The 25,656-nt window shown below is 41.6% G+C and overlaps 1 protein-coding gene across 1 annotated transcript; it reads left to right on the top strand.

Annotated features, from left to right (window-relative positions):
* Positions 1–556: 556 nt before the first annotated feature.
* LOC115778027 (NACHT, LRR and PYD domains-containing protein 12-like) lies at positions 557–23,934 on the top strand. Its single transcript, XM_030726046.1, has 9 exons — positions 557–585; positions 816–948; positions 3,566–3,741; positions 3,862–5,767; positions 11,387–11,560; positions 14,403–14,576; positions 21,521–21,694; positions 22,680–22,853; positions 23,695–23,934. The coding sequence occupies exons 2-9, from the start codon at positions 827–829 to the stop codon at positions 23,702–23,704; spliced, it is 2,910 nt and encodes a 969-aa protein (XP_030581906.1). The 5' UTR covers positions 557–585; positions 816–826; the 3' UTR covers positions 23,705–23,934.
* The last annotated feature ends 1,722 nt before the right edge of the window (positions 23,935–25,656 follow it).

The raw sequence follows: 25,656 nt of genomic DNA, 5'->3' as shown, positions 1-25,656 counted from the left end.
CCCCCTCTGTTAAACCTCTCTGAATCTGTGGAGCCCATATCTCCATCGATTTCCTCACTGGGCTGCCTCCTTCCATCCTCTTCCTTCTTCATACCGTCATAATGACTGTTATTGATTGATTCTCTGCCAAAGCTTCCTTCTACTCTGGAGACAGCCCATCTACTAATGGACCAAGTTCCTCAGGATATCGTCTCCAGTTGATGGCCACAATTCACATCCCACATCTGCAAGGAGTTCTGTACCAATCTTGGTGCCCAGGTCAGTTTTTTGATCAGTTTTCACCACAAACCAAACTGAACGTCTTAACCAGGACCTGGAAGCAGCTCTTCATTGTCCTGATATATGTCCCCATCACTGCATAACAACAGCTGATAATCTAAATGAATAAAGCATGAAAACTAGGCCGATCAGGTTAATCCAGCAGCACAGAGACAGACAGCCAGCAATCTAAAGAGAGAAGCTCCTGTTTAAGGAACACATCTGTGTACATCCACTTCCTGTCACATGATTTTCTGTGAGGGAGGAACTGAAAGTATTCAGAGATCAGACTCTGTTTTACAGTCAGAGCAGGAGGAGGAAAACCAGGTGAGTGTGAGTCCAACCTTCTTCTTCTTCTACTGTCAGAATCTCTGAGTGTCTCTCTGTGGACTGAAGAGTGAATAAGGATCCATTAATTTAAAGCTGAAGAGTCTGCTGGCTTTACTACACAGCCGAGTGTGTGTTAGTACTTCCTCTTCTGTCAGTCTTGTGACTCTTGAATAAACCTGTCTGGTTGTTGTTCTGCTCTCAGTCGGTGTTGCTGGTTTCTCTCTCAGACTGACTGAAGATGAGTGGTTTGGAGGAAGAGGAGGGCAGGGCAGAGTCTCCAGGATCCAGCTGTCTGTCTATGAAGAGTGATTGGTCCAAAGATTTTCCTCCAGACTTCAGTAATGAAGCGTCAGACTCAAAGTAAGAGCCTGTTTGTGCTGTAAATGTGAAGATGATTCATTGAGCAGGAATCAAACTGCTGCTGTCTGTTAGATCAGCTTCACTGAACTGTTGCATTCCCACTAACACAGCAAAGCTTCAGTGAGGATCAACATCAGGTTATTTTCCCACAGAGAAACTAGTTTGGACTGAAAACATCATCAAAGTCAATGAGAAACACATGAAGGAGTTCTTCTACCTGTATGTATCTGTACACATGTGCAGCTCAATCTCTGTGAGGAGTCATATATGAGTCACATATTAGATCCATCAAATCCCACATTAGAATACCTGAGGAATACAGTTATTACAGAGCACTGAGTCACAATGTTGGAGGTCAAAGGTCACATCTTCAGCTTGATTCTTAGTGTTTATGAGACAAACTGATGATAATAAAAACAAAGAGTTTTAGCTCCCAGATTTAAAAAGATATTAATGTCACATGTTGGTACATAAATATTGACACAAATCAGTTTTATTTACACTTGAGTTTAATTCTAATGACTTCAAATCCTTTAATAAACTCTCTGTGCAGTTTAATCCAATCAGAAACAGATCAGCCATTATTTGTAGATTAAAGATAATTATAATTGTGCTTCTTATTGAGATTGTGTTTCTAGTTGTTGAACAGGATGTGAAATGATGCTTGTGATTGTGTAAATATGGTGGGTTAAACATTTGGAAAAGCTCTTCTTGAAGCTCAGTACAGTAAAAGCCTGAAACTCAAATGGAACTTTATTCTCCTGTAAAAGTCCAAATGTAATGCTGAATGCTTTGATTGGATTCAAGGAGATTTGACCAGTAAACAACCGCTGAGTTTCTCTGTGTGAGAAATGAAAGTAGAAACAAATGCAAAGCTAAATCATGTAAAGCTGATATTGAGTTCAAACTGGCACAGACACAGATTGATCTGAAGCCTCATTCTGAATTTAATGTCAGCAACACGTTTCAAAGAAAGCTGTGAGAGAAAAACTTTGTGATGCTAAAAATCACCTGGGCTGGATGTAGAAATGATGTGTGACAAAAAGCATGTGTGTGACTTTTCCCGTGCACAAACTGTTGTTCATGAAGGAGGAATGAGCAGTGAGAATGTGCAGACCTCATTCACACTTTAACCTCCTGAGACCTGAGCTCCTGTTTCTGAGGCATTTTTCATTTCTCCTACATATTTGTGATCACATGGACCTGATATGCAGATAAACTCAACTTCCTCTTTGAACAGGAAGTTGGATTTTGTTCCATGGTTGTTACATACTTTTGTAAAAATGTCCTCAGATGGGACGATGGCTTTATTTGATAGCATAACACAACAAAGTCAACATGGATGAACAAAGTCTAAAACACTGTTGAGCAGAATGAAGTATGAGGTGCAGCAAAGCCTAAATGTAACGTCCCCATATGGACGCAGGGTCTGAGGAGGTTAAAGCAGGGCTGTCACATTCAGGGTCACTCAGGACCACTTTGGGAAATGAGAATCACATTCAGGGCCACACACACGCTTTGACTGGACACACAATGGAAGTGTCATAGATCCACATACAGTCTGGTCCACAGAAAGCCCTCAGCAAGTCCATCAGAAAGTTTATGAGCCTTTATAAGATTTGATAAAGAAAAATGTTTGCCATGTAGTGCAGCTGTACCATACAGCCTTCTGCCCAAAGCTGGCTTCATAGAAAGCTAAAGCTCACATTTACAGCTCCATCAGTTTGAAATCAGAAACTTGAGCTTCTTCACTGATGTTTCTGCTGTCAAGCAACTTGAGGCTGGAAACAGAGACAGAATAGAATAGAATAGAATGCCTTTATTGTCATTATACAGGATGTACAATGAGATTGGAGAATGTGCAGATCCTGAAATGAGGAACATCTCCCAGCTGATGAGGTCAATTATTAACATGATTTGGTCTAAAAAGAGCATCCCAGAGAGGCTGTGAGCAGGAGGGGTGCTGAGGCTGCTGCAGCAGATGGTGGAGGCTCTGCCGCCCCCAGCTACAAATTCAACATCAATCAATAAAGTTAAATGTCATTTTGTGGCTTATTTTAGTGTTTAGATTTGATGAAGTGATTTATAGTGGAGCTTTGGTTCAGTCACAGCCATGAACACAGTGCACTCACATGAGCAGAACAGCACAAGGAAATGGCTCTGTAATGGCCCGTTTGGGCTTAAATCTATTCTCAGATTCTCAATGAAGACGTCAAACAGAGCAAAGCTGGCAGATGATCAGAATCGCTGACAGCAGCACACATGAGGAAAGCCCAAACAGCTCAGACAGTGAGAGCTGCTGTTGTAAAGGCTGCTTTAGTCTGGGAGCCAGTGCCCAGTCTGTGCCCAGTTCAGTTCAAACTATTGTGAATGAGAGATTTGCTCACAGGGCAGGGAGGGGCTGTGTCATCTGTTCTCTCAGTGCTTCACTCCAACATTTCCACTTCAAACACATCAGTTCTTTCACAGCTACCATCAGGATTTGGGAGAAAAACACCAGCTGTTAGAAGCAGGAAAAGATTCACAGCCTTTTTCCTGCCAGGAAAGCAGCTCAGTGCCCAACAACATGAACATGTAAAAGAGCAGCTATGATTTTATTCTGTGTTTGTGTTTCCAGAGGTCAGCAGCACAGACACACAGCAGAGTCTTCAGTATCCAGCTGTCTGTCTATAAAGAGTGATGAGTCCAGAGGTCTTCCTCCAGACTTCAGTAATGAACCTGGACCCCAGTGTGGAGAAAGATCCAGAACCAGAGCTGGACTGAAGACAGCCAGTCAGAGCAGCTGTGTACAAAGTAAGACTGAACATCTGTCTGCTGATGGACTCATTTCTGAAAACTGGACTTCTTGTTGTGATGTTCAGATATTAAAGAGTTTTCTTTCTCTTTGCTTTCATTGTTTTTCTTGTTGTTTAGCAGATCCTGGTCTGCAGGAGGTTTTAGAGGAACATAAGATCAGTCTGAGGAGGAGATGTGAACGTGTGACTGAAGGAAGTGATGAAACAGGAAGTAGAACCCTCCTGAACAGGATCTACACTGAGCTCTACATCACAGAGGGACAGAGTGAAGAGCTTCATACCCAACATGAGGTGAGGCAGCTGGAGACAGCTTCCAAGAAGAAGACCCTCCATGACACTCCAATCAGGTGCCACGACATCTTTAAAGCCTTCCCTGACCAACAGAGACCCATCAGAGTGGTTCTGACCAACGGCGTCGCTGGTGTTGGAAAAACCTTCTCAGTGCAGAAGTTCACTCTGGACTGGGCAGAGGGCTCGGAGAACCAACATGTCAGTGTGGTGATTCTGCTTTCATTCAGGGAGCTGAACCTGATCCCAGATCAGCGGTACAGTCTTCTGGAGCTGCTCCATGTTTTCCATCCAACATTACAGAAGGTCCCAGCAGAGAAGCTCGCTGTCTGTAAACTTCTGTTCATCTTTGATGGCCTGGATGAAAGCAGACTTTCACTGGATTTCACCAACAGGAAGCTCGTGTCTGATGTCACACAGAAGTCATCAGTCAATGTGCTGCTGACAAACCTCATCGAGGGGAATCTGCTTCCCTCGGCTCTCATGTGGATAACTTCCCGACCTGCAGCAGCCAATCAGATCCCTCCTAATCATGTCCACAGGTTCACTGAAGTACAAGGCTTCACTGATGCCCAGAAGGAGGAGTACTTCAGGAGGAGATTCAGTGATGAAGAGCTGTCCAGCAGAATCATCTCCCACATGAAGACATCCAGGAGCCTCCACATCATGTGTAGAATCCCAGTCTTCTGCTGGATCACTGCTACAGTTCTGGAGCACATGTTGACTACAGAGCAGGGAGGAGAGCTGCCCAAGACCCTGACTGACATGTACTCACACTTCCTGCTGGTTCAGACAAAAAGGAAGAAGAACAAGTACCATGAGGGACATGAGACGAGTCCACAGGAGTTGATGGAGGCTGACAGGGAAGTTCTTCTGAAGCTGGGGAGGCTGGCGTTTGAACATCTGGAGAAAGGAAACATCATGTTTTATCAAGAAGACCTGGAGCAGTGTGGTCTGGATGTGACAGAGGCCTCGGTGTACTCAGGAGTTTGTACAGAGATCTTCAAAAGAGAGTGTGTGATCTTCCAGAAACCAGTCTACTGCTTTGTTCATCTGAGCATTCAGGAGTTTCTGGCTGCAGTCTACATGTTCCACTGTTTCACCAATAGGAAGACAAAGGTGATGGATGAATTCCTGGGGAACATTTTAAAAGAAAAAAAGCACAGTGACTCAAACCCAACATCATTCAAAGAGAAGATCTTTAGGTTCTTCGGATTCACTGATCAGAATTCAGTGATCACTGATTATCAAGTTAAAGCTCAGTGTTTCCAATTTCTGGACGTGTTTCTGAGCAGAGTCATGGAGAAATCCTTCAAGAGTAAAAACGGCCACCTGGACCTGTTTGTTCGCTTCCTTCATGGCCTCTCTCTGGAGTCCAACCAGAGACTCTTAGGAGGTCTGCTGGGTCAGACAGAGAACAGCCCAGAAATCATCCAGAGAGCCATCAACAACCTGAAGGAGATGAACAGTGATCAAATCTCTCCTGATAGAAGCATCAACATCTTCCACTGTCTGATGGAGATGAAGGACCTCTCAGTACATCAGGAGATCCAAGAGTTCCTGAAGTCAGAGAACAGATCAATGAAGGAGCTCTCTGAGATCCAGTGCTCAGCTCTGGCCTACATGCTGCAGATGTCAGAGGAGGTTCTGGATGAGTTGTACCTGCAGAAGTACAACACATCAGTGGAGGGACGATGGAGACTGATCCCAGCTGTGAGGAACTGCAGGAAGGCTGAGTGAGTCCAGATGTGATTAACATTATCAGTTAGTGCAGATTAGTAGTTCTTTAAATATTCACACTGTGACATTCTCATCATTCTTAAACAGTGTTCCAGGTGTTTGTAGTAAAAATAGCATCATACTTGTATTATTGTTACATGGAATAGGCGGCGGTTCATTTAAATCAGGCAGAGGGCAGCTTAAAATAAAGTGGGAGGAAACTTTCTGGAGAAGAGAGGGAATGGCGTCTCACTAAATTAGAAGATGTTCATTTAGCCTGGAAAAAGAGTTTGTTGCTCTATAAAAAAGCCCTCCGTAAAGCTAGGACATCTTACTATTCATCATTAATTGAAGACAATAAGAACAACCCCAGGTTTCTTTTCAGCACTGTAGCCAGGCTGATAAGGTGTATTCAGTGATGTGTTCTTGGGAAAAAATCCTCACTGACAAAGTCTTAATGCATATATACAAAAGTTTATTGCAAAGAAACAGACAGTGTCAAAACAGGCGCTTTCCTTTGCGACCTGGGAGAGGGTAAGTCTCTAATCGCCCTAGCTCCCTGAACAAAGAGATCACACAGATTATAAAGAGGTGGTCAAAACCCCCATACTCCTAACTTTCCATATATGGTTAAGAAAACAACTTCATCCTATATCTGAACATATGGTCATCCCTTATATGGAAGGCCAGAGACCTGCAAAAGGCCCTCTGCATTCTTCTTTCTTTGAGCTGAGGCCAAGCCTTCATGTTCAAGCTCATGTTACTTATTTTACACAAATTAATAAAGCCTAAGAGAAAGAGACCATATATGCATATATAGTTTAGCAGAGCAGTACAGACACCACATATTTTCCCCCCTTCGAGACTTCCGACTAAGTCTCGAAAGACAAAGATACTTATTATTATTCCAAATAACAGTTTCTCCCATAGCATGATTTTAACAAATCTCTTTTCTGATTTCCTATGAGGTGTGGGAGCAAAAAAACCCCTGCTTGGCAGCTTTCTTTCTTAAATGACCATCTTAACACAATCAAGGCTGGAAAAATTCTCCCACGACCCTGCTGCCCACAGCGATCACCTTTCGTACCCCAGAGGAACTCAAAAAGACAAAAGGGAGTGTTAATGATTGTCATATTACCATTTAGCAAATATACAAGAAAGCCTCAGCAAAGAAAATCAAAAAAAGTGTCCATTAGATCAGCTCGTCGACCCATCGGACCTCTCTTATGGACCTCCCCCTGCCTATCCATTTCTCTCCCTAAAATCGAATAAAATAATAAAACCTCTGAGGTCCCAGTGTACTTACCAAACAACAGAGACATCATTCTTGAATTAATTTAGCCAAAAATGTTGTGCATACATAGAAAACTGTCACAAGTCCAACTATTGTGTTATAGTGTACATACAATGAAACAATATTTTATTATCATGTAAATTCAGCCAAACATAAGAATATCAACTGTAGTTCTCCAGCCACGTTGGCTCCATCATGTGGTGTCCATACTGTGTTGGTTCAAGACATTTCAGTCCATTTTATTGTCCATTCATATGAACCCCTCATCTCAGCGGGTTCCCAAACACCTTTTCTGAAAGAGACAAGAAACACTGAACAGTATCTTTTGTAAAAGCAACAAATAACATTGAAAACATCAAATGTAAAAATTTTATTTTATATTTTTTAGATAAATGTGAAATTTCCTATTTCCCATTTTTGCATTTCCAATTTATCTTACTTTTCTCTTTTCCCCCCTTGGAAAACATCACACTGTTATAATAAACATCAGTAAAGAAATAAGGAAAATTAATAATATGAGAGTAAATATTTAAGAGTATAATAAGGCTAAATATTAAAAGTACAATAAAGAAGATCAAAATGGATATCTTTCCACCACTCCTCCTATCACCACATCTTCCTCCTCATCCATATCAGTTGTTTGTATTAATGGCATCTGAGTTCGATCACTAGGCATAACTATTCCAACCCATCTCAATATCATTGCTTTCGCAAAAGTCAACAGCACTGTGCAAAAACAAAACATCACACATAATGATAGAATGACTGCAATCAAAATTTGAACCAATATTGCGCCCATTGGTCCCAATTTATCCTGCAACCAAGCATTAGCTGACCATCCAGCTCCTTCTGACGGACCAAATGCATCTCTAATATGTCTCAATGCATCAATGACACTAGTGATATTATCTGAACTATCTGGTATTAATGAATAACAGGCTTCTCCTGTTAAATTCAAAGTCATGCATAGGCCACCTTGTTTGGCCAGAATATAATCAAGAGCCATATCATGCTTCAACAGTGTCAGTCGGTGACTTCTTTGAGTATTTGACAAAAGTTCAAATCCTATAAAACACAAAACATTAAAATTACTTCTGCCACATCACATCCCCTCATACTAAAATCTTCACAGTCCCTGCCACACTCACCACTGAGTGTCAGATAGGGCATCAATTACAGTCTGGTCTCAGCAATTTTCTCATCCTGGAAGAACGTTAAAGCAAAAGGTGTTTGATATAGTCTCATTTCCACATTTATGTAACCTGTTCATCACCTGATTTTATGTCTAATTTAGCATAGCTAGCATAAGGGATCCTCACATCACCGGCTACTCACAGTCAAGGAGTGCTGGCGTCTCACCAAGTGTAGCCTGGGCTCCATGCTTCTCCTCAAGCACTGCTGCCCAGCAACAACCCAAGATCCTAAACCAAACACTCCCTGAGGCTCAACTCCTTTGATGACGTCCCCATGATTGGACATTACCTAAATACTTCTGTGCCAAATGAAACTCTTCCCCACACATCCCTTTCTCACAGACTTCAACCAGGGAAAACAGCAACCATTACATTCCATCATCTTCATCTTTAAGTCTTTCCAACAGGGCATTTAATCTAAATGCATGGTTAGCACCAGGAACACAGATACTACAATCTTAGCTAACCTCCTTGGCTACCCCCAGCTGCTCTGGAAACTGATCCTGCTGACAACGCCATTTGTTACGTGGAAGAGGGGGCGGTTCATTCAAAGCAGGCAGAGGGCAGCTTAAAAACAACAAAAAAAACAACAACAACAACAAAGTGGGAGGCAACCAAGGAGTAAGTAAAAAACATGCATTTATTAAAAACAAAAATAAAATTAAATCAGGGCAAGCTTGGAATCCAGCAAATCATTTAGTTTTATTTATCATTTTAAGCCATATGGATTATAGCTGTGGACTTCTTAGCTGAGGCCCTTTACCTATTACCTTTTCTCCTATGACCAAATAAGGAAAGGTATTCCAAGACTTCCTGTCTTTGCTGAAAACTGGCTGAAACTGGTTCTAGGCATGGAGCATGGGCAATGTAAACCACGTGTTGGGGGTACACCTCTGTGGTATATAAGTTAGGAACTAACATTGTTCTGGGAGAGAGACTGAGAGAACAAAGGATTGGCATTCCTCTCCCAAACATCCCGGAACATTTGTTAGACATTGTCTTCTATGTAAATAAAAGTTTATGTTGTCACCCTGATAACATAAACCCAATCACCCAATCAACAAAAACGGTAAAAAACACTCATATGTCGACTAAAATGTATGTTTTCTACTGAGACCTCTCACTATCACTCACTCGCACTTCTGTCAACAATCATTGTTATTCCTGGGACTGCTGTGAAACCATCCATCCATCCAATCACTTCCACTTATCCTGTTCAGGGTCGCGGGGGGAGGGGGCTGGAGCCTATCCCAGCTGACATAGGGCGAGAGGCAGGGTGCACCCTGTACAGGTCGCCAGCCTGTTGCAGGGCCAACACAGAGAGACAGACAACATCCACACACACACCTTCATCCTCTCATTCACACCTATGGGCAATTTAGAGTAGCCAGTTAATCTAACCCCAGTAAGTGCATGTCTTTGGACTGTGGGAGGAAACCCACGCAGACACGAGGAGAACATGCAAACTCCACACAGAGAGAGAGGCCTGGGCCAAGGTGGAATCAAACCCAGTGCCTGATATTACCATAATGATCCTAATATTGCAGAAAAGCGCAGAGTCTCTGCTTTTCAGAAACCGTTTCAATTGAGTAAATGGTTCAAGAGCTATGGTAATTTAAAAACACACTGAAAAATCCTGTAGCTGACAACTGGTTCCAAATTAAAGGGTTAATCTCTGTCTCTCTTCCACAGCATGTCTTTTGTCCTGTCTCTCTCCCCTCAGCCCAACCCGTTGTGGCAGATGACTGCCCCTCCCTGAGCCTGGTTCTGCCGGTGGCTTTTTCTTGTTCAAAGAAATATCTGAATGTGTGAATGAAACGTACTAACTTAAATAACTTTGTAGAAAGGCACTTTATGAAGTTCAGTCCAAGTTCTGCTCATTTGTATTAGTTTACAGTGCATATCTGCCACATCCAGTATGGCGGACGCGCTGACGTGTCACAGCAACAGGCCCACTCGCTCAATGTGGCGTCTAGGTATATATGGCTTCCTCGCCTGTCCCTCCTGCACTTTCCTGCTTTGTGTGTCAGATGTTTAGTTCCTCCTCGGTCTCCTTTAGCAGTAACGATACTTGTAACATATGTAGCCTGTTTGTAGCCTTGGAGGCCAGACTCAGTGAATTGGAGACTCAGCTCCACACCCTGGAAAATCCTTTTCCTGACTTGGGTGTGAGGAGGAAGCGTAGTCCTAAAAAGAAGAGTCAGAGCTCTGTTGAGCCAAGTATTCCTTTCACTTTAACTATTAATGCCTTTATTCATTTCTTCACAAATAAAATTTGAACCATTATAGAAAAAAATTCATAACCATCTCACAGACGTATCTTTATGTTCAGCTACTTTCAGTACTGCTGATATTTATTTAGTCTTTCTCTCTGATTGATTTTTCTGTGTTAACTTCAATAGTTACCTCATCCAAACCAGCAACATGTTTATTAGACCCCATTCCTACAAGACTGCTCAAAGAAGTCCTTCCATTAATTAATGCTTCAATCTTAAAAATGATCAATCGATCTTTATTAATGGGCTACGTACCACATGCTTTTATGGTGGTAGTACTTAAACCATTACTTCAGAAGGCATCACTTGACTCAGCTGTCTTAGCTAATTATAGGCCAATCGCCTTAATAGTCCTGAATAATCAGGCCCCATCTTAGCTTAAAGACCTCATAGTACCATATCACCCCAACAGAGCACTTCTCTCTCAGACTGCTGGCTTACTTGTGGTTCCTCAGATACCTAAGAGTAGAATGGGAAGCAGAGCCTTCAGCTTTCAGGCCCCTCTTCTGTGGAACCAGCTCCCAGCTTGGATTCAGGAGACAGACACCCTCTCTATTTTTAAGATTAGGCTTAAAACTGGTACCAAAAAAAGTTTCCAGCTGAGCTAAATGACTTTTATCATATAGCAAAGTGGGTCTTCTTTCCTCTTTAATTTGATATTGTTTATGGCATTTTATCTCAATTTTGTAATTTTATTCTAAGAACAGCAAATGAGCTGCTACACTCTGTGTGAGAGAGGTCATACTGGAGGACCATGATCATTATTATTATTATTATTATTATTATTAAAAAGTTTGTCATGTTTTCCTATCTTTGGTTGTTCTCTGTGTTCTGTTTCTAAAATCACTTTAAGTTGCTTTTCTTGTGTTTCAGACTTTCTAACTGTGGACTCTCAGAGACTCACTGTGAAGTTGTAGCTTCTGCTCTGAAGTCCACCCCCTCCCATCTGACAGATCTGGACCTGAGTAAAAACAAGCTGCAGGGTTCAGGAGTGAAGCTGTTGTCTGCTGGATTGGAGAGTCCAAACTGTAAACTGGAGACTCTGAGGTGAGTTCACTGACTGTTGCTGATTAACAGAGTTATGAAAAATGGAGATACAGAGTTTTTAGGTTACAACAAATGCTCTGAGCTGATAGAAAAAGGATCACAAAGAGTTTAAACTACAGAGCAGAGACACGTGTGCTCATTAACACGATCATATCCTTTTCTTTAATAAAAACAGATCAAAACCATAACCATTAATTCATCTGATCGCAGCTCTGACCACGTCTTATTTTCACTTACATGTTGGGAATTATTCAGAGTGAAGCCTCGTTTCAATAAGGAGATAAGAGTCAGGAGTAAAACCAAAACTTACTGCAGTAATTCGAGCCTGTGTAATCAAACTATGTTGGTTGTTAGACTCCAGTGAGTACTGAGCTCATAGAGCTGTATGCTGAACTCTAAGTAGAACTATATGCTGTACTTACCTCAGTGTACCTGTTGAAGTGAGAGGTTGGCAGCAGAATCAGGTGTGATGTATGAAGCCTCAGCAGCAGGAGGCCAGCAGCCCCGTTGTTAAAGAGAGGAGAATGATTCTCTGTGGAGCTTCTGAAGCAGCAGCAGCTTTCTAAAGGAGCGGCCCGAGTACTGCTGAGGGCTTAGACTCCATCTGAGCAGCACTCACACTTCAGTCTAAAGGACTGAATCAGCTGCAGCCTCTACCAAACCCTGTAAAATGTCTCTTTTCTCACATTTGATAATTTCAATGTGAACAGTTGCACATTTGTCCACACCCAGAGCTGCTCACAAAAACACAATGCATTTGTCCTTAAAGCTAACAAACACTGAATGCATTCCTGACCTCACAAACCTGTGGAAAGCATTTTTGAAATATTGGAAACTCACAGCAGCTCGCAGCCTTGCAGACAGAGAATATTAAATGTAGTGTGTGTGTTTGTGAGTGCAGAAAGGAGGACAGGACCCCTGAGGCCTGGACTATGAAGCCACTTCAACATACCCAGGATATCGCTCTGATATCTGGATTCACTTATCCTAACACTGGCAATCAGGATAAGCAGTCACACCAAGCTGGTAATCAGCTGGCTAAGTTAACCCAGGGTTTCCCCTGTGTGGAAGATGATGCTCTACTATGGGAAAAATTTGAAGACGTTACACACACAGTACGACTGAAAGCAACACAGCTACTGCAGACAAAGCAGTGCTTTGAGTGTGTGTGAGAGGAAACGCTCTGCAGAGTAATATAATATTAAAAGTGTGCACTTTAAACACTTTGTCCAGTAAGTCTGGAAAAGACCTGCTTTATTATTTAAGATGAAGCTAAATGAAGACAGGAAAGAAAGCGTTAACAGACTCATCAATATCACAACTCTATCACTGAGACATGGGAGAATCTGATGGATTATAATTATTTCATCAAAGTTTCAAATCTGATTTTAGTTTTGATTCTTCAGCTGCAGCCTCTGTAGTGTTTAACGGTCTGAGAAAATAAAACCAGAATTCAAATGTAGGCTTGGACTACATGCAAAGCTGATCAGAGGTCAGCAAATACAGTGTAGGAGTCCTGTTTTAGGATCATTAATTATTGCTTATAAAACAATCAAACTGCTTGCAAATACTCAATGAACAAAGTTTCATCTAAGAATCTACTGATGCTCATCAGGGAAACACAAAGACTTTAGACCCTCCTACTGTCTGCACACAGAGCTCTGAGACATCTTTCAGGAATGGTGGCGCTATTTTCCAGAGAGCGGATTGGTCAGTAACCTGCTGTGGAGCAAATTAGGTTGACAGCATATGTTACCATGGCAATAAACCTCTGTAAGAAGTGAGCCACCTTCATAGTGCAGAAAACCCAGGGTCAACCCTGAAGTTACCTGGATAGGAGGGAATCCTGCTTCGTAATGCCGCCTCTGGAGTCTCCGTGTTGATGGTGGCGGTGGAGCAGATGGAGACGTGGTTGCTCGGCAGGTTGGAGCAGTGGATCAGAGTGAACTGAGCCCACCAAAAGCTAAAAATGTCCCTTTGTTCAGCCGGAGGAAAAAGCAGCACAGAAACTATGAATACAGTTTCTAATGTGTGATTGGATGGTCAGCCTACAGCCCCACACACACACACACACACACACACACACACACACACACACACACACACACACACAGTTGTAACCTGCTCTATCATGTGCAGCTGAGCCAGTTTAGTTTTTCTGCTAGTTTTATTTTTCTGTGTAGTTCTCACTGACCTGTTGTAGCAGCTTTTGTGGTTGGATGTGTTGTGATACACAGAGATACAGAGATGGCACCGTCTGAACAGGGACTCAAACCAGCAACCTGCAGGTCACTAGTCGGCTGCTCAAACCTCCAGTCTTCATCTCAACAAAGTCGCCCACCAATAATTTTTAGCTGCCCACCCAAACATAGCAGTCTAGATCCGGCCCTGCTTGGTTGAGGCTCTCTGAGGACGGCTGTTGCACAAATGAGTGTGAAAGGCAGAATGACAGAATGACTCTGAGTTTGAAAGGACAGGAAACAGGAAGTGATGTGCTCACAAAGGCGGGTAAGATTATTGGAACAGCTGATGAGGACAGAATTGAGTTTGATGGTATGGGAAAGTGGAAATGATGGAAATAAGAGAGAAGCAGCCCAATGACAGGAATGCAGGTCAGCAGGTAGATCTTCATGATTGAACTGAGCCAAAAACTTCATCTGGATGCTGTGTGTAGAAAGCTGACATGATTATGATTCACAGTATCAGAAGGACAAATTCATGCTCCTCATTGATAGAAAAGCTCATTGATTAGGTCATAATCATGCTGAGCTGCACATTTAAAACCTGAACACATCTGATTGATCATCAATGATTTGATCTCTTTGTTTTATTCTTTGTTCAGCTTGAGGATCTGCAGCCTGTCAGAGATCAGCTGTGTGTCTCTGAGCTCAGCTCTGAAGTCCAACCCCTCCCATCTGAGAGAGCTGGACCTGAGTTTCAACAAGCTGCAGGATTCAGGAGTGAAGCAGCTGTGTGGTTTTCTGGAGAGTCCAGAATGTAGACTGCAGACTCTGAGGTCAGTTCACTGACTGTGTTTCTATTCTCTGTCTTATCTGCTTATTTACCAAGTGAACCTCATTTGTCTTCAGACATAACTTCCCTTCAACATGGAAATTTCTTCTTCTTCTTCTTTTTTTCTTGTCTGAAATGAAGTGTGTTTTGATGAAAGGCGAGTGTGTCAGTGATGGTAAATGGACTAGTTCTTATCTAGCACTTTTCTACTCTAACTGAGCACTCAAAGAACTTATACAACTTGTTTGCATTCACCCATTCAATCAATGAAACTAAGCTAAGTTCTTACTGTCTAACATCCACACATTCATACTCCAACACTTGCGTTGGAGTAGGGCTGGGCAATATATCGAGTTTTTAAGATATATCAATATAGTTTCATATGCAATATAAGACGAGACCAAAATTTAACTTTTTGGCCAAAATGCAAAATGCTATGTGTGGCGGAGAATCATGCCAGAGCATCATGCTCTGGGGCTGCTTCTCTTCAGCAGGGACAGGGAAGTTGGTCAGAGTTGATGGGAAGATGGATGGAGGCAAATACAGGGCAATCTTGGAAGAAAACCTGTTGGAGTCTGCAAAAGACTTAAGACAACGACCCTAAACATAAAGCCAGGGCTACAATGGAATGGTTTCAAACCAAACATATTCATGTGTTAGAATGGCCCAGTCAAAGTCCAGACCTAAACCCAATCGAGAATTTGTGGCAAGATCTGAAAACTGCTGTTCACAAACGCTCTCCATCTAATCTGACTGAGCTTGAGCTTTTTTGCAAAGAAGAATGGGCAAAAATTTCAGTCACTAGATGTGCAAAGCTGGTGGAGACATACCCTAAAAGACTTGCAGCTGTAATTGCAGCAAAAGGTGGTTCCACAAAGTATTGACTCAGGGGGGCTCAATACTTTTGCACACCACACTTTTCAGTTTTTTATTTGTAAAAAATGTTTTGAATCATGTATACTTTTCATTCCACTTCACAATTGTTGTCAAGTTGTCTCAAATTCTGTGCAACTTTCCCCAACTTGAAAAAATGAAGACATCTTCTGGAGTTTAGGATAACTGGGTTTCACTCGGAATTACTTAACACTGACCATCCTCCTTTTTGTTTTCCTTTCTTTTATTTGGAATTTACAAGGGGTAACATGCAGTCACATTCGTAGTGCAGTAAGTTAGGTGAAAAACCTTTAAAGGAAACAAACATATACAAATACAAACAATCAACACAAACCCGTGCACACTTATACGCACATGGCTTAATATAAATAAAAGTACCCCACCAACAATACACATAAACTCCCATAGAAAAGTACTCCCATTAAAAATATGCCCATTTAAAATGACCGCTCTTATCTTCACTATATATAAAATTCACCAGGACATATAACCAACAACCTTGATTGTGACAACTCATAGCCATATTACAAACACTGTTAAAACTGTAACCCGAATCAATTTACAACTGAATATGATGATCACTAGCCCAGCGGAATCTCAGACGCTAAACGCCACATGTAAACAACAACAACCGTCAAAGCACACTCACATGACTATTAGCAGCGCTGCACCTATGAGGCCCACTTCTAACAGAAGCATTGTACGCTCTTACCGGCTGCCTCTCCAGTGTTTAGATGTATTTGCACAAATCCTCCGGCGTACTCCACTCTCGTTCTGTTTCAGCTTCCGTGTTAATGTGTTTGAACGGCACGGGGCGGGTCATGTGACATCGATTCAGTTTTCCCTGTCCACTATTTTTTATTTACATTTTACCCTATTATTATTTTTATTTTCCTTTATTATATTTTTTTCTTCTATTCACCTATTACCCTTCTCCCTGAAACAAAAGTTAAAAAAATCAGGTTTGACCTCACAATTGTATACCATATTGTGTTGGTCTTTCACATTAAATTCCAGTGAAATATATTTATGTTTGTGGTTGTAATGTAACACAATATAGAAAAGTTCAAGGGGTATGAATAGTTTTGCAAGCCACTGTAGTTTATATCAATATAGTCGTGTTACACTCATACTTGTAGATCCACCAGTTCACCTTTCTTTTCTACCAGTTTGTTTCTGTACAAGTTCACACTGCCCCGCCTCTCTCCCTCACCGCTTCACCCGTAAAGTTCAGTGTGAGTGCAGTAGATTAACAACACCTACATGTGGTGTTTGACAAAAACAAACTCTTTGAAGGAGTCAAAGGTCAAATCCAGCTGCATCCTGATGTTCTCCAACACCCGAAGCTGCTTATGTTTTGGAGCTAGCTTGGTTAGATGCTCGCTGATTAGACTTGCAGGGTTTTTTCATCCTCTGTACACAACCGACCTCATGTCCGCATTTATGTTTGTGTAGCTGTGTGTGTTGTGTGTGTTAATTACCTGGTCGTGTGCTGCGGTGCCAGCTGGGACTGTTTTTGGTCCTCGCTCTTTGTGCTCAGTTTTCTGGCTGTAAACATATTTGTCCCTGTTTTTCCACTTCCTTCATTTCCTCACGTCCATTCCGTCAGTTTTAGCAGTCTCCCTCCAGGAATTTGCTGACATTTGTGAGTCCTTATACTGATGCTTTGATTATTATTCCTGATTGTTATTCTCTCACTGATAAAGTAGACGGAAACGCACAAGAACTGAACAGGTTAATCACAGCGTTGCGGCAGCGTGGACCCGCTCTGAACCCCGTCGGTTCAGAGCGACTCTGCCGCTTTCTCGTGCACACGCCTGACGGTGCTCCTAGCTTACACTTGGAGAGCGGAAAACTGATCAATCCACAATAATTTCAGTTAGTTTTTTAAACTCACAATACAGTTTTAGTTAGTTATCATTTTTTCCTTTTAATTGTAGTTTTTATTTATTTCAGTTAATGACAATGTTTTTTCAATTTCAGTTTTCATTATTTCGTTTGTTTTCGTTAACTATAATAACCCTGGTTGGCCCATATGTTGTCAAGCTGATTAACATTTCTTTTTCAACTGGGTCAGTTGCATGCTTTTTAAAACAAGCAGCATTAAGTCCTATTTTGAAAAACCCAAATTTGGACCCTACTGATCTAAGCAACTACAGGCCTATATCAAAATTGCCTTTTCTTGCAAAAGTTGTGGAGAAGGTAGTGGCTGGGCAGCTGACTACTTTCTTGGAAAGTAATAATATCCTTGATATGATTTAGTGTGGTTTTCATAAGATGCACTCTACTGAGACTGCCTTGTTAAAAGTCTGAAATGACATATTGATGGCTGCAGACTCTGGTCAGTACACTGTATTGGTTCTATCAGATTTGTCATCTGCTTTTGACACAGTGGACCACAAAATCCTGTTACACCGATTGCAGAATGAGATAAAAATTTCTGGAACTGTTCTTAAGTGGTTTTCCTTCTATCTGAGCAATAGAACCTTTTCCGTGTTTGCAAATAACGTAATGTCCAAAGTCACTCCCTTCCTGCATGGCGTTCCTCAAGGTTCAGGCCTAGGTCCCATTTTGTTCCTATCATACATCAGCCCCCTTGGTAAGATTATCAGTAGCTTTAATAAGGTGTCTTACCATTTGTATGCTGATGACATTCAACTGTACGGTTCCTTCAGTGATTCTGAATTACACAAGCTTGATGACTTATGTAATTGTGTCTCTTGTATTAAGGACTGGCTAGCTAACAACTGCCTTCAGTTAAATTCTTGTAAGACTGAAACCCTGATCATTGCACCGGAACAAATGGTGTCTTGGATCAAACAACACCTTGGTTCTCTGGGCTCCTCCTCCCAGCCCAGCCTCGGAAACCTTGGTGTTCTGTTTGACCAGTCAATGTCTCTGGACAGACACTCAAGACATCTGGTAAAAAGTTGCTTCTATCATTTGAGGAATATTTCTAAGTTGAGGTCAATTTATCCGAATCTGACATAGAGATGATTATCACGCTTTTATTTCCTCTTGTTTAGATTATTGTAATTCTCTTTTTTACCTGTTTTAATAAATCTGCTGTAACTCGTCTGCAGTGCTGGCTTTTGACAGGAACCAACAGAAGGGCACACATTACACCCGTTTCATCCTCTCTACATTGGCTACCTGTAAAATTTAGAATTGATTTCAAAATTTTAGTCTTGACTTTCAGAGCTTTTAATGGACAGGCCCCCCAATACATCACCGAAATGTTGACCGCTTTGTCTTCAGGCCGCGCTCTTCGGTCCTCAAGCCAGAACCTCCTGAGGGTACCTAAGACCCGGTTTAAAACCCAGGGTGACCGGTCCTTTCAGGTAGTAGCCCCCAGGCTGTGGAATGCCCTGCCGTTGTCTCTCCGTATGGCCGAATCTGTTGATTCTTTTAAAAAGCAGCTTAAGACACTTTTATTCAGACAAGCTTTTAGTACAAATGATCTTCTTAGAGCCTCTGACAGTGGACTCATCTCTGTTCTTGTCCTGTTGGACCTCAGTGCAGCTTTTGATACTGTTGACCATAACATTTTATTAGAGAGATTAGAGCTTGCTAAAGGTATTAAAGGTACTGCACTGCAGTGGTTTGAATCATATTTATCTCATAGACTCCAATTTGTTCATGTAAATGGGGAGTCTTCTTCAGACAGTAAGGTTAATTATGGAGTTCCACAGGGTTCTGTGCTAGGACCAATTTTATTTACATTATACATGCTTCCCTTAGGCAGTATTATTAGAAAGCACTGCATCAATTTTCATTGTTATGCAGATGATACTCAGCTTTACCTATCAATGAAGCCAGATGACACACATCAATTAGTTAAACTGCAGGAATGTCTTAAAGATATTAAGGCCTGGATGACCTCTAATTTCCTGCTTCTAAATTCAGATAAAACTGAAATTCTTGTTCTCGGCCCCACAAATCTTAGAAACATGGTGTCTAACCAGATACTTACTCTGGATGGCATTACTTTGGCCTCCAGTAACACTGTGAGAAATCTTGGAGTCATTTTTGACCAGGATATGTCCTTCAATGCACATATTAAACAAATATGTAGGACCGCTTTTTTGCATTTGCGCAATATTTCTAAAATTAGAAACATCCTTTCTCAGAGTGATGCTGAAAAGCTCATTCATGCATTTATTACTTCTAGGCTGGATTATTGTAATTCATTATTATCAGGCTGTCCTAAAAGCTTTCTGAAAAGCCTTCAGCTGATCCAAAATGCTGCAGCTAGAGTACTGACAGGGACTAGAAAGAGAGAGCAGATTTCTCCCATATTGGCTTCTCTTCATTGGCTCCCTGTTAAATCTAGAATAGAATTTAAAGTTCTTCTCCTCACATACAAGGTCTTGAATAATCAGGCACCATCTTATCTCAAAGACCTCATAGTACCATACCACCCCAATAGAGCACTTCGCTCTCAGACTGCTGGCTTACTTGTGGTTCCTAGGATACTTAAGAGTAGAATGGGAGGCAGAGCCTTCAGCTTTCAGGCGCCTCTTCTGTGGAACCAGCTTCCAGCTTGGATTCAGGAGACAGACACCCTCTCTATTTTTAAGATTAGGCTTAAAACTTTCCTTTATGATAAAGCTTATAGTTAGGGCTGGATCAGGTGACCCTGAACCATCCCTTAGTTATGCTGCTATAGGCCTAGTCTGCTGGGGGGTTCACATAATGCACTGTTTCTCATTCACCTTATTTACTTTGTTTATACTCCACTCTGCATTTAATCATTAATTGATATTAATCTCTGGCTCTCTTCCACAGCATGTCTTTCTCTCCCCTCAGCCCAACCGGTCGCGGCAGATGACTGCCCCTCCCTGAGCCTGGTTCTGCTGGAGGTTTCTTCCTGTTAAAAGGGAGTTTTTCCTTTCCACTGTCGCCAAGTGCTTGCTCATAGGGGGTCGTTTTGACTGGTGGGTTTTCTCTGTATTATTGTAGGGTCTTTACCCACTATACAAAGCGCCTTGAGGCGACAGTTTGTTGTGATTTGGCGCTATATAAATAAAATTGAAAATTGAATAGTTAAATCTTGTAATTTGTCTTATCGGCTATTGTTATTTATTTTACTTGCACATTGTAAAGCACTTTGTGAAAGGTGCTATATAAATAAAGTTTTACTTACTTTACTTACTTACAGAGTACTAGATGTACAGGAGTACACACAGGAGGAAGCACTTTCAAGCAAAGTAGACTTCACCAGACTCTTTTTAAAGAATAAGTCAGCCTTTTGCTATTTTGCTCTGTATCTTTTCTTAATAGCACAGCTGAGTCTTTTTTCATAGAGGAAAAAAACATTAATTTATTTGAGGAGCATTATGATTTAAGTATGCCAATAGTTTATTTTTGAGCAATCTCTTATGTACATCTACAGCTGAATGTTAATAAAATGTCTGTGTGATGTTTGAGACATGTAACTTTGACTCAGAAGTGCCTTTTTGTTTATACCTTTTGGGAAGAAAAAATATTGAGATATATATCGTATATGGCCATTCAGCTAAATATTACTTTTGGTCCATATCGCCCAGCCCTACGTTGTACAAAAACTTGGGGTTCAGTATCTTGCCCAGGGATACTTTGGCACGCATCCCAGAGCAGCCAGAAATGTACACGGGCACTGTCAGTTCAGGAAATCACAGACCATAAAAGCAGCTGGCCTCATGCCACAGCTTCCTCCAATCAGCAGTAAGAGCTCTGTAAAAGAAACACAGGCCTTCCTTCCCTCACGTGTCCCTGATCTGTTTTTTATTTTATTTTATTCACAGAGTAAAAATTCAAACCCAACAATTTCATATAGCTATTATTAATGCCCTGCGGATAAATCGCACTACCACTACGTATACTACAAATCCCAAAATGCACTGCAATAGCTGCTGATTATGATTCACAGTATCAGAAGGACAAATTCATGCTCCTCATTTGATAGAAAAGCTCATTGATTAGGTCATAATCATGCTGAGCTGCACATTTAAAACCTGAACACATCTGATTGATCATCAATGATTTGATCTCTTTGTTTTATTCTTTGTTCAGATTGGAGAGCTGCAGCCTGTCAGAGATCAGCTGTGTGTCTCTGAGCTCAGCTCTGAAGTCCAACCCCTCCCATCTGAGAGAGTTGGACCTGAGTGACAACAAGCTGCAGGGTTCAGGAGTGAAGCAGCTGTGTGGTTTTCTGGAGAGTCCAGAATGTAGACTGCAGACTCTGAGGTCAGTTCACTGACTGTGTTTTTATTCTGTCTTATCTGCTTATTTACCAAGTGAACCTCATTTGTCTTAAGACATAACTTCCCTTCAACATGGAAATTTCTTCTTCTTCTTCTTTTTTTCTTGTCTGAAATGAAGTGTTTTTTGATGAAAGGCGAGTGTGTCAGTGATGGTGATAAATGCCTTATTTCAGACACACAGGTCCAGCTCAGAACAAAAACAAAAGTGTAAAAGGCAGCAGAAAGTTGTTTGTGTCCTCATGTTTCCACAAACAAGAACAATATCTGCTGTCACTGTGAGCATGCTCAGTTAAGGCCGTTATGACACATCTTTAGAAGTGCTCCACACATAGACTGTATAAAGAGGAGGACGGCCAGCTCTAAACAGCCATTTTATCAGCATCTGTTCTAGGGATGGACATGATTTTTACAATAATATTCATCAAGTCCTAAACAATCTCCATGTTTTATGCCAAAATTTGTCTAAAAATATGTGTGTGTACATATTTTCCTTGGATGGTAGAATGTAATGCACCATTGCTGCCAGAAGGTGGCAGTCATACACCATTACTGCCAAATGAATGCTTCTAATTTCTGATGAAGCATCTCATCTGTGTGCAGAAGATCCTCTGAACTCAGATCAGTTTAAAATGAGAAAGTTTACTTGATCCAGAAATATTTCTATTTCTGTTCATTTCAATGTGATTTCACAAACAATGTCTGATCGTTGATATTGATCCTACAGAGCAGCATGTGATTGATCTGTACTGACATGAAAAGATGGATAAATGTTGTGCTGACATTTATATAATGTGTGTTTAAGGCTGACATGATGATGATCCACAAGAACAGAAGCACAAAGTCGCTCTTTTCATTTCAGAGAAAAGTTCATTGATTAGGACACAGTAATGCTGAGCTGCACATTTCACACCTGAACACATCTGAGTGCATCATCACTGATTTTATCTGCATCTTTGATTCTTTTTCAGTTTGTATAAATGCAGATTGACAAAGATCAGCTGTTCATCTTTGGCTGTAGCTCTGAAGTCCAACCCCTTCCATCTGACAACTCTGTACCTGAATGGAAACGACCTGCAGAGATCAGCTGTGAAGCAGCTGTCTGATCTTATGGAGAGTCCACACTGTAGTCTAAAGGATCTGTTGTAAGTAGAGGGTTGGAGTGAGTCTGTGCTGCTCTCAGCAGTATTGTACTAAACACAGTTAGTATGAAAGCAAAGATCCAGTGTTTCCTGTAAAGCTGCAGCCTTCTCAGTGGCTGCTTTCCTCAGTGAAGCTGTGAGAGGAGAATGGTGACAGACACACAACAGTCAGCCAATCAGATCAGCCAGAAGCTTGTTGTGATCTTGTGTTTGAGATGATGTGAAGACGACCGCTGTTGTTGTGTTCATGTCGTATGAAATAAAGCTGGATTCCAGCTCACAGCCTTACATGTATAGCGACAGTGGTCCTCATTCATCACATCTGATCTCACACTGTTTGTTCTCTCATTTCAACACTAAACAGCTGATCAGTTTCTTCTAACAGCTCTGAGATCAGTCTGACTGAAGCCTGCAAATCACTGGCTCTTATTTCAGAAAACCATCATTATATTTAGTAACCATGTGGTCTCTCTACAGAGCAGAACCTCTGTTATAGTCCAGGAGTCACATTTGTGTGTGTGTCCTTGTGCAGTAAATCCATCAGTGACGTGTTTGTGCAGTAATGAAGCGTTCAGGACTCTCAGCAGTTTGTTTCCACTGTGGACTTGAGTGAAATCTGCAGAGGAAACAGAATTGATGCTAAAAGTCTCTGCAGGTCTGTGAGCTTCCAGCTCAGCGTGTTCACTACAACATGTTAACATGAGAGCTGAGAGGAAGCTGGATACACTCCACAGCTGCTCCACTGCTGCTCTTTATACTGGACGTGCTGCATCACTGACTGACAGCTGATGGAGAGTCTCTGGAAACACTCATTAATCACCTCTGCTCCTTCTTCTCTCTACAGCTGGTGTTGATGATCTTTGTCCTGATGAGAGTGAGCAGGACGGTGTGTCTGCTGAGAGAGGATGAGCTGTGTCCTGATGATCCAGAGTCCTCCATCATCCCCGTGTGTTCCTCTGGATCTTCTGATGAACTTTGTGTCTCCATTAAAGGACAAAGAAAAGTTAGCTGTATTTCTGTACAGAAAATAAGTTTGATCATATTTTTTCTTTCTTATTATAATCGTCTGTATGTGATTTGAATAGAACTTGGTTGTTTGTCCAAATGCTGAGGTCTGTAACTTTCTTAATATTGGACCAGTGAACAGTGGAAATGTGTCAGTTATTGCATCTCTCACCTGTCACTCTGGAGAACAACATGAACTAAGTGTGCAACAAGTTTAAGGTCATTAAGTCCAGCTTGGAGAACATTCAAAGAAGATTTGAGGCTTTCATGGTTAATTGGGGCTGAGAGCGTAGAGGTAAGAGCCAGGACATCTTTAATGTGAAGATCTCTGAGAGGAGAGGAAGAGGAAAGGAGGAAGAGAAGGAGGAGTGGGGGGGGGGGGGGGGGGGGGGGGGGGACACAGGTTGAGAGGAAGGGAAGAAGAGGTGGATGGAAAGGAGGAGAGGAGGAGAAGGAGGGCCCCTGTTCTCCGTCAGTGTCTGTGAGATAATTTGAAATGGGATCATTTAGAGTATGTTTGTTGTTATTTATCTGACTTATGTTCTATATCAGAGCAGGAGGCCAGCATGGTGGCGTGCTGATTAGCACTGTTGCCTCACAGCAAGAAGGTGCTGGTTTGAATCCACCACCGGGGCCTTTCTGGGTGGAGTTTCCATCTTCTCCCCGTGTTTGTGTGGGTTCTCTCCGCTTTCCTCCCATAGTCCAAAGACATGCAGTCAGTGGGGTTAGGTTACCTGCTGAGTCTAAACTGCCCACAGGTGTGAATGTGTGTGTGAAAGGTTGTCTGTATCTGTGTTGGCCCTGCAACAGGCTGGCGACCTGTTTAGGGTGTACCCCGCCTCTCGCCCTATGACAGCTGGGATAGGCTCCAGCCCCCCTGCAACCCTGAACAGGATAAGCGGAAGCGGATGGATGGATGGATGGATGGATGGATGGATGGATTGATTTATACATAGAACCTGTTCCTTTACAATAGCTAAGACTGTGTGTGTGTGTGTGTGTGTGTGTGTGTGTGTGTGTAGCTGCAGTTCGTCTAATGTCCACTAGAGGCTCCTATTGTGAGCTCATCTGCTCCAAAGGCTGGAGGGAGTTTACAGCAGAGACACTCGGCTGACACTCAGAATTATTGCATATGATTCAGAATAATGAGATATAAATGATTTAAATGCTCAGTGTTGAAATATGGATGTAGCCAGTAAAATGTGAAGAATATGATTCAAATGTGTCCAAAATGTGTGTTTGTGTTCACACACAGCAGCACAGGGACAAAGTGTTTGCAGTCACTGATCAATTATTTCCCTTATCACTGATTTCCCTTTGTTTTCCTACATGTTACTGATTCAGTTCACCTTTTGTGTCTGACCTTTTTGAACCTGCTGATTTTGTCTGATTTTGCTTGTGAAGCACTTTGAAAATGTATTGTGAAAAATCCTCTGCTAGATTATTATTACTATCATTATTGTTTTTATGTGTGCATGTCTTGTTTTCAGCTCTGTGCTGAAAAACAATCACAGCTTCTCCCAGTTTAAACAAAGATCTGAGATGTTTCAGGAAAATCAGGAAGTTTATCCTGTTATCTTGGAAACAAAAGAGGAATTTTTCAGGAGGTTTTCTGGAATAATTCAAAAGCCTTGCTGACTTCTGCTTTGGCCTTAAAAACATCATTACTCTATTAAAGCATCCACAATCTAATAATCTTTGTCACATGAAATATTTGTGTTTTGAGACACAACAATTGTGGAGGAGCAAAATAAAGGGATTATTTTTGCTCCAATGGGAAATAACTGACCTTAATCAAGTT

Source organism: Archocentrus centrarchus, unplaced genomic scaffold (assembly GCF_007364275.1).
Source record: "Archocentrus centrarchus isolate MPI-CPG fArcCen1 unplaced genomic scaffold, fArcCen1 scaffold_96_ctg1, whole genome shotgun sequence".
Classification (NCBI taxonomy): Eukaryota; Metazoa; Chordata; class Actinopteri; order Cichliformes; family Cichlidae; genus Archocentrus; species Archocentrus centrarchus.
This window is presented reverse-complemented; position numbering and strand designations above follow the sequence as displayed.

Coding starts and splice junctions, on each gene's coding strand:
- LOC115778027 (XM_030726046.1), top strand. CDS start 827: ATGAGTGGTTTGGAGGAAGAGGAGGGCAGGGCAGAGTCTCCAGGATCC. Junction 949..3,565: donor AATGAAGCGTCAGACTCAAA/GTAAGAGCCTGT, acceptor TTGTGTTTCCAG/AGGTCAGCAGCACAGACACA. Junction 3,742..3,861: donor TCAGAGCAGCTGTGTACAAA/GTAAGACTGAAC, acceptor CTTGTTGTTTAG/CAGATCCTGGTCTGCAGGAG.